The 9,551-nt window shown below is 34.3% G+C and overlaps 1 protein-coding gene across 1 annotated transcript in view; it reads right to left on the bottom strand.

The window, feature by feature from the left end:
• ERC1 (ELKS/RAB6-interacting/CAST family member 1) overlaps positions 1-9,551 on the bottom strand; it is a 480,046-nt gene that overhangs the window by 383,993 nt on the left and 86,502 nt on the right. The window contains exon 3 of the mRNA XM_015598545.2: positions 731-1,147. Coding sequence (XP_015454031.1) covers positions 731-1,147 — 417 coding nt within the window. The remainder of the gene's footprint in view (positions 1-730; positions 1,148-9,551) is intronic.

Below are 9,551 nucleotides of genomic sequence, written 5' to 3'. Positions count from 1 at the left end.
AAATGTGAAAGTTATCTGAAATCTCTGACCACCTACAGAAAATTATAGCTGTCGATTTTTTTAATTCAATGCAAGATGAATTCTTCATTTATGCTTTTGTAAAATGAAGCATTATCCAGAAACGTGAAAAATTACCAATAGTCACAGCTGTCAGCTGAAGTCTGAGTTTCCTCTCTAAGAAAGTAAGTGACAATGTGCTTCTGTATCATTCTTTCTCATTGTGCCTCCATGACGGCAAATGATTTATATCACATATATTTTACAGCAAGGCAACAGTTTCCATGGAAACCACAGGGCAAATATCCATTACTCTCTGCCAAGGACTTTAGAAGCACACCTAAACTGAGGTTACCACTTACTTTCTCTTATTAATATTTAACTAATTGACCAATAGTTAGCTACTCTGATTCTGGTTTTGTTCATACATCTCTATGAACAAATCAAGAGATGAGTAACAAATCAAGAAAATTCTGTGCCCCTCTACAACAAAATGAGTCTACAGAAACCAGGAGGGAAAAGACCCTGAAAGTTATAGAGCCCGTATACATACAAATGTCATCTCATACAAGAGAGCAAATAGAAGAGAAACCATGAAACACTTAAATACTAAAGAAAAAATCCCTTCCACTAGCTCGGTAGAGCATACAAATTTATCTAGGCCAAGATCCTGATTAATCGCAGAAAAAAATACAATCAGTAAATCATAACAACTGAAAAAGTAGTCACTCACCTCTCTCAACATATTGTTCTCTTTTTCCTTCTGCTCCAAAAGGCTTTCTAGGTGGTGGACATGCATCTCTGCCTCCGCCAAGCGTCTTGTTCTCTCATGGTCTTCTTCAGTAGCCTTAGCAGAAAGTCCTTTACTCTGCAACATCTCCAGAAGCTTCTTGATGGATTCATCCCGAGCACTTAGGGTTTGCTTCTGAGTCTCAATCCGCAGCTCCATTTCCTCCAGAGTCTTTCGAAGAAGGAACAGCTCTTTGGCCTGCCTTTCATGCTCAGCATGTAGCCTCTGGAAGTTCTCCTCTGTGAGTTCTGCCACACAAGGTTCACCAGTCCTAGTGCTGCTATCTTGCTGAAACAACTGGTTCAGGTCCCTCTGGATCCGTAATTCATCCTGGAGAGCCTGGATTGTCATCTGCATGTGCTAAAACCAAGACAACAACAACAACAACAAAAAAGCCTCAAATGAGCTTTCATCCTCAAGCAGCAAAACAAGCAGACTGGGAGAGTCAGAAGTAGTTACCTGAGCTCTCAAAAGAACAGGTTTTAATTACCACACAGAATTAAAAGGGGGATGGGGGGGAAGACAGGGAAACCTTTAGGAACACAAACACATTGTATAAAAAATTTCACCTAAAAATACAAAGGATATCAAAACACAAATGACTTTTAAATATTTTACAATTAAATTTACACATTAAATAATAAATACTAGTATTTAATGAGTAGTTTCCACATTGTATCAAGCACTTTTTATGTGTTAACTCATTTAATCCTATGAAACATATATTATTATTTCAATTTTAGTGATGATGACACTAGGCTTACAGAGATTTAAATAACTTGCCCAAGATCAGACAGTTACTGATACAGCTTCGATTCAAAACAAAGCAATTCTCCTAGCCCACCAAAACTAGTACTACCCAAAGTTAATAACTTGAAGCTTAAAAAAAAAACAAAACTAAGACTATGTGGGCTTTTTATGGAGGGGAGGCAATAACACAGGTGAGTAATTAAATGAAGACATTAATGCAGATAAATTACCGAAATGTTTTGAGAGGGTACGTCTTTAGCCTGTACCCTAATGAAAATATGGGCCTTTCATCTCAATGAAAAATTCCCAGCACATTATATAAAGAATCTAAAATATGTTGCATCAAGAATCTTATGTTTAGAAATGAAGAGACAACAATAAAAGATCGCTCTTTGTATTTAAGGTATCAAGGACTGGTAGTGCCAGAGTGGAAAGAACACTAACTCACAAACAACTAGAATATGTGAGTTTTAGTTCCAGCTCTCACACTATGTCATTTGGGACACAACTGCCATCTTTCTGGGTTTCAGATTCCTCATATTTAAAATGAGGACATAAATATATGTACCATATTTTCATAGAGTTAATATAATGGAAATTTTTGTGGTATATATTTTTAAAATACACCTTTTTAAAAAATGTTGGCACACTGCAAAAGAGCAGTATAGTAAATATCTCAAAGAAATAATCTGCCAAGTATACAAAGATGTATATATGAAGATCCTCAATGTTGTTTATAGTAGTGACAAAATTAGAAACAACCTAAATGAATATTAATAGGTGACAAGTGAGGAACATCTACACAATTTAATACTATGTGTCAATAAAAATTAACAATGTAGATTTATATTTACTGATGAAAACTACGGTCACAATATATTGTTTTAAGTGTAAAAAAGCAGACTATATAATAGCAAGTATAGGATGATCTCTATTCTGATTTTTAAAAGTATATATACAAAGAAAAAAGTCTAAAAGAATATAAATGATTACCAGTTATTATCTCTGAGTATGGATAACTTTCACATTTTTCTTCATGCTTTTTGTGCTGTCTAAATCTCGTATAGTAAGTATACAAACCTTTCGAAATAAAAAAAGAAATTTTTACCTAAAGTAAAAAGAAATAAGACTTCAGAGATGCCTGCTTGGGTACAAAACACTGTTCAATTTGCTACCACGTTTGTTAAAAGGGAGAGAACAATAAGTATTTACTACTTATTATAAATAAGAAATAAAATATTCATAAAAATAAAAATATTTCTGGAAAGTTACAAGAATAATTGTTATTTTTGTAAAAAAAACTGAAATGTTTGAGGGACAACTTATAAGACTTTACTATATTCCATTTCTCTTGAAATTTTTTAAACTGAGGTATAACTTAAAATTTTTTAAAAACATATAATTCATATCTTAATAAAGATATGAAGCTCATAAAGCTCACCTGTTTAAAGTGTAAAATTCAGTGGTTTCAGCATATTAAAAGTTGTACATCAAACACTTTCATCACCACTAAGAGAAATCTCGAATTCATTAGCAGTCACTTCTGACCTTTCCTTCTCCTAACCCTCCTCTTTAACTGAATGGATGTACTACCTACTCAAAACTTAAATTTAAAAAAATGCCTACTGATATTTTCTAGCCTCAAAAAGAGAATGAAATTCTGATACATACCTCAACATGGATGAACCTTGACAATATTATACTAAATGAAATAAGCTGGTCACAAAAGACAAATATATGATTCCGCTTATATGAAGTATCTATAACAATAAAATTTACAGAGACAGAAAGCAGAACAGTAGTTGCCCAGGCCGAGAATGGGGAGTTATTGTTTAGCTGGTGTGGGGATTCAGTTTTACAGATAAAAAGAATTCTGGAGATGGATGGTGGTGATGGTTGCACAATGATATGAATGGATTCTACACTACTGAACTGTATGCTTAAAAGATGGTAAATTAAAGATAGTAAATAGAAGATGTAGTTTACAACCAAAAAAAAATGGAGGAAAATGCTTGCCACATTATTCCATTATAGGATATTGAATAATTTATTTATAACTATTGATAAATATTGATGTTGGTTATCATTTTTCACTATTGTAACAGGCACCTTCATATGCATATTTTTGCATACAGATCCAAATATTTCCTGGGGATAAATTCTCAAATATGGATCTGCTGGATTGGAACATATGCAATCATGATTTTGATACATTATTACAAATTATCTCTAAAGGGATCTAAAGATTTAAACTTCCACCAAACAATGTCTGGGAATAGCCATTCTCCATACCCTCGACAACTTTTGGTACTTCCTTTTCTTTCTTTTTTCCTTTCTTTCACTGCCTGGCATTTCTTTGATTACAAGCAAACTGAATATCTATTCACATATCTACTGGCACTTTGTATTCCTTCCTTTGTGACTCAGCTGTTCTTTGCCCATTTTGTTATTGGGACATTTAACCTTTTTCCTAATTCATTTTAAGAGCTTTCTATATTAGCAAAATAACCATTTCCCTGCTGTGTATGTTACAAATATATTTCCAAATCTGTCATTTTTTCTTTTAACATAGTTTATGACAATTTTTAAAATGGAAAAAAATTAATGCAAAGAGATCAACCTTTCTTTTATAGTTTCTGGTTTTGGTATTATGCTTAGAACAAGTACTGAATTTGCAATTCCGGTAGTCTAAAAAACTCTTTAAAAGCACTGCTTTTCTTGCCAAGAATAAATTTACAATAAAATTATCAGGTATTTTAATTCATGAATGTGATTTTCAAAATTTATCTACCAGCATCATATTATAGATTCTTAACAGTTGTTAGAGTTCAAAATCCTTAATAAAAAGATATGTCAAAATGCTAATTCTCTGAAGGCTATAATCAATCCTAGTTTCCTTTTTTCCTTTTGGAAGTTAGAAAAATCCAGATAAATCCTGAAATGAATTTATCTGATATGTCCCAAAAGGGACATTTCAGAAGCTGAATTCAACAATAAAACTAATTTCTAGGTGCAACTGTTCCTCTTTTTTTGGACATTCATCATTAAATCATTCAAGTCAGGAGAAACACATGTGACTATAGCTAATAGTCTCACATACGCTTTAGCATTTATGATTAAGTCTAGTATGGCAATTAACTATTTTGGTGAAGAAAAAAATGAAACTACTACTGTGTCTACTTCGTCAGATCTGTTCACACCCACTTTACTATGGTATGGAATTGAAACGAATCTCTGACTAGTACCTAGAAGGCAATTTTCTCCACTGAAATAGGGAATCAATGTTCTCACTTTAGGCTATATTTAAGTGACTTTATAAAAACTCCTGCCAACTCCTTGGGAGAAGAAAGTAGTCTAGAAGCCAGGCTATTCTTTCTCTAACAAATTTACACAGAAGATAAAATTAGCATATCTGCACATCTCTTAGCCATTTAAAATGATCAACCAAAAACAAACATATTGAATTTACTGCAAAGATCTGAGCTGTAAGATATTAGGAAAATTTCTATTTGGGAATTCTGCTCATGATACTCTTCAAAATGATCTCACACTTCTCACATTCCAGATTTTCTATGAACATACACTAGTCAACTTTTCACTCAAACACTCAGACTAATCTGGAAAGAATGGAAAAGTATTTATAATTTACTCCAAGGATTGTACTATTATTACACCAAGCTATAGGTCAATAAAACGGTAGGCTACTGAAAATAATAATCAAAATTCTTAATTCTGTGATAGAAACTATGACTTTTATTAGAAAAACAATGCATCTGCAAAAAATGAGAAAATATTACAACAACCCTTCATTTATATATTTGAAATAAATATCAAAAGCTCTTCAGAGGTAGAACTTCAACGAATAAACTATCATTAGTTTCTTAGAATAAGGGAATGCTTTGATCCAATTTATCCTGATTTCTGAAAATTTTAGAGACAAAAATTATCATGGATACATGAAAATGGTCTCCATTACAAACACTACACCACAGAGAATTCAATGCACGATTTCTTAAGATGACTAGTTAGAAAAATACCAGTATTGCACCATATTATGTTAAATTAAGAACTTTTTTTCTGAAACATGTAAATATATAAAGTAAACTTTATTAATTCAAGACCTTATAATAATTCTTACTAAAGTCATCCAAGTTAAGCTTCCAGCTTCTTCAGGCTATCTGATGCCCTGATCTGTGCTGCCACAGTACTGTATCCCTAAGAACAGCACTTACCAGACTGATCTGCAATTTATATCTTTGTATTTATCTTCAGTAAAAACTTCCTAGGACTTGGGACTGTCATCTTTTTACTCTGGAGCACAGCACAGTGCTTGGTATAATTAAATCTCAAATTTTTGATGAAAGATTGACAAAAACAAATTTTGAGAAATTATTCTAAAAGTAAATGGCTACTAGATAGTAGACGTAAACCAAGTCCCTGGAAAGTTATCTCTTTCCCCTATAAGTCAGTAAATTACTCTTATTCTGTAACAATTAGTTTTTTTCCAGCTCAAGAGAGACATTTTCAGATAATTAACAGTCAACAAGAATCTTTCATATTTTTAGTACTATACAAAGCACACGAAAAGTATAGGATAGAATTCTTATCTAAAAATAAAGTTTACTAAATTGGTAAAACACAACAATTATACACACACATTCACTCAGCTGAACTATACCCTATTATAAACTTAAAGAACGATATTCAAAAAAGAGAAAAGGGACACATATAAAGCACTTACTATACATACTATATATTCAAATAAAGTTGGAACCTATAAAATCATTATGAGCTAGATTCATGACTCTTTAATATGAAAAGAATCTATTCTAATTTCTATCATTTTAGAAGAAATTTGGTAAGTAATTTAATGAGTCTGAACCCCAGAGACTGAGACAGAGGAAGAGGCTCTAAGGCAGTTCTTTTCTTCTGATCATTAGTCTAATTGTCTTTCAGTTGATGACAAGGATGTTTTCTTGTGCTGCAAAGAACACTGTAAACTCTGAAATATAACAGAAAAACCAAGTTCTCGAATCTGAATAACGGCAAGAGACATGCTACAATGCAAGGAACAACCACACCACAACTCAAATGGATAGATTAAATTGTTTAACATTCTCACCCTTTACTTTGAGCTTTTTCGCCTCTAAAAAAGATGTTGGAGTCAAGAAAATAATCAAGCAATAATAGAATAATAGAATTCTAGCAGCTACTCTCTGCTACTGAATCCAGGAAAAATCAGAATACCTATCTTTCTGCTAACTCAACCTAGAATGGAAGTTAAAGAACAAACAAAAATACTAACAAAATGGGGAAATCCTAAGGTCATAATACATTCTATAGACCATAGAATCATCAAGGTCATCAACAACTCAAGCAGCAATAAACTGCTTTTAGTACAAGTTCCAGAAATCTCAAATAGCTTTTGGTTAGCCAAACCTCATGCTATTTATTATTTATCCCTTAACCTCTACTCATGCAGTCTCTTCTGCTCTATCCCTCTCTTTCACTCCCAGCTAAATCCTACTTGTCCTTTCATTCTTAGATCAGGTATCATCTCCTCTAGAAAATCTCTTCTGACCCCCTCAAATGAAAGAAAGCCAGAAAAGAGGAAAGAAGGAATTGGTGGAGGAAGAAAAGTACAGAAGGAAGAAAAGATAGTACTCCAAACCAGAAATTACAATGGTAAAAACATCATATTAGGCAATGAGAGGAAAGAAGAGATTCATTCTATGAAAAATAACATCAAAATAAGTTTTTTAAAACACAATTTTAAGGAAAATCGACTAACAGAGGAATTCTATAACAACCATTTCCACAGTGTTTAACTTGAGCATGCTGAGCAGTAACAAAACCACTGCAGAACTACAAGGAATCATAAAAGTGCTGTTCATTCTAACACCATTTTAAGGATAAAGCTCACTTTTTCTTCATTCTCTACAACCCAAAAGTTTCAAACATCTGCAACAAAGGTAAATGAAGTTAACAAAATCCCCAAATTTAGTCACTGAAATATTAGTTTATAAACCATCAACAAGAAAGAAGAGTAAAAAAGAAGAGTTAAATGATACCAACCAGCTATGAAAGTGTTAACAGATAACAGTGGCAATGCTGTTCTTGGGAGTAGATTCTGCTTAAAGAACATACATTGGAGGCAAGAATCTTGGCTGTCTGAAGGAGGCCCTGCTGACATTCAGCTGCAGTGCACGACATAAAGCCTGTTGACAAGGGCTAATGTCTGTCTCCAGCAGAGCTATGTCAACAATGAAGTCACTGTGCACCCAAAGCTTATCAGAAGCTACAGAATTTCTTTGTTTTTCTCTTTCCTTTTCTTCCAGATAAAAAGGAGGTGAGAAAGTTTGAAATCGAGGAAGAGTACAAAGAGATCATGACCTTATAGTCTTATAGAGAAACATTCATGTACAGTACTATCAGTTTTGTTGTTGTTGTTTTAGTTTTATTTATTTTGTGTTATGGTGACATTGGTTAAGGAAATCCAGTATATATACATATATATATGTATATATTTCTTTCTGTCACCACATATTTAACCCCTTTTAATCCATCTACCAACCCCCTCCCCACTCCCCTCTGGTAACCACTAGTCTATTGTCCATGTCTATGAGCCTCTGTTTATTTGTCTTGTTAACTTGTTGCTTTTAGGTTTAGATCTCACATATAAGTGATATCATGTGGTTTTCAACTTGTTCTGTCTGGCTTACTTCGCTTAGCATGATTATCTCAAGGTCCATCCATGTTGTCACAAATGGCAGTACTTCATCTCTTCTTATGGCTGAGTAATATTCCATTGTATATATGAACCACAGTTTCTTTATCTAATCATCTATTGTAGGACATTTCGGTTGCTTCCATGTCTTGGCCACTGTGAATAATGCTGCTATGAACATCGGTGTGCATATACAGTGGTATCGTTTAGGTACTTTCACATACACTATTACCAAAAAATTTAAAGGTGAGATGAAGCCCAACAAAATTATTTACATAAATAATTTGCTCTGGGGGATAATATAGCATAAAACATATACAAAAAACTAGTAAACCAGAATGAACTGACCAAAATTGTTCACATCTTTTTTTCCAGACATATTTAACAATGTGCTATCCTATAAAAATAAAATCTAGCAGCTTCCAGTCAAGATGGCAGACTAGATAAGCTCTGTGCTTGCCTCTTCCAACAACTACATCAGAATTACAACTAAATTATAGAACAACCATCACTGAGAACCATCAGAAGAGTAAACAGAATTCTTACAACTGAGAATCTAAAGAAGCCATTTCAAGACTGTTAGAAGTGGGCGAGACGCAAAACGGACAGGTCCCACACTCATGGTGTAGTAGTTAAGCATCAGGAGAGATATCTTGGCTGCGAAAGTTCCTCCTGAGGAGTGAGAGGTCTTAGCCCCACACCAGGCTCCCCAACCTGGGGTATCAGTGCTGGGAAGAGAAGTCCCCATAATAACTGGCTATGAAACTAGCAGTGATTGTGTCCAAGAAGGACAGGAAGCTGCTAGAGGCATCCCCTTAAGGAGACCAAGCGCAGATTCACTGGCTCACAAACTTACTTGCTCTAAGCTCCAGTGCAGGAGTAGAAGCTCAAAAACATGCCAGGGACTTACAAAGAGGAACTAAATTGACTAACTTCAGGGCAAGAGTTAGAGAGGTAGAGGAGAAAGTAATTTTCTCTGGGGACAGAAGTGCTAGGATATGCCACTGTTCCTTTGTGGAGCTACCCTCCCACCAAGCTGACCCAGTGCAGGCAGGCACAAAATCTATACTCTCCATTAAACTGGCTAACACCATTCACACCTCTCTGTTGACTCCCTGAGATTCTACTCCACCCAACTCACCTGCCAGGCCTGAGCCTCTTCCAGAGTCTCCTGAAGAGAGACCTGCTTCAGCTCGTGCTACACATCTTTCCAAAATCTCTGAAAGGTGCACAGACACTAAACAAGCAATGGCCAGCCTTAGCATGGCTTTGTAGCTCTTACTAAGT

This window comes from Pteropus alecto, unplaced genomic scaffold, assembly GCF_000325575.1.
Source record: "Pteropus alecto unplaced genomic scaffold, ASM32557v1 scaffold76, whole genome shotgun sequence".
NCBI classification, from domain to species: Eukaryota; Metazoa; Chordata; class Mammalia; order Chiroptera; family Pteropodidae; genus Pteropus; species Pteropus alecto.
The sequence above is the reverse complement of the archived record's forward strand: the minus strand, read 5'-3'. Positions and strand labels throughout refer to the sequence as shown.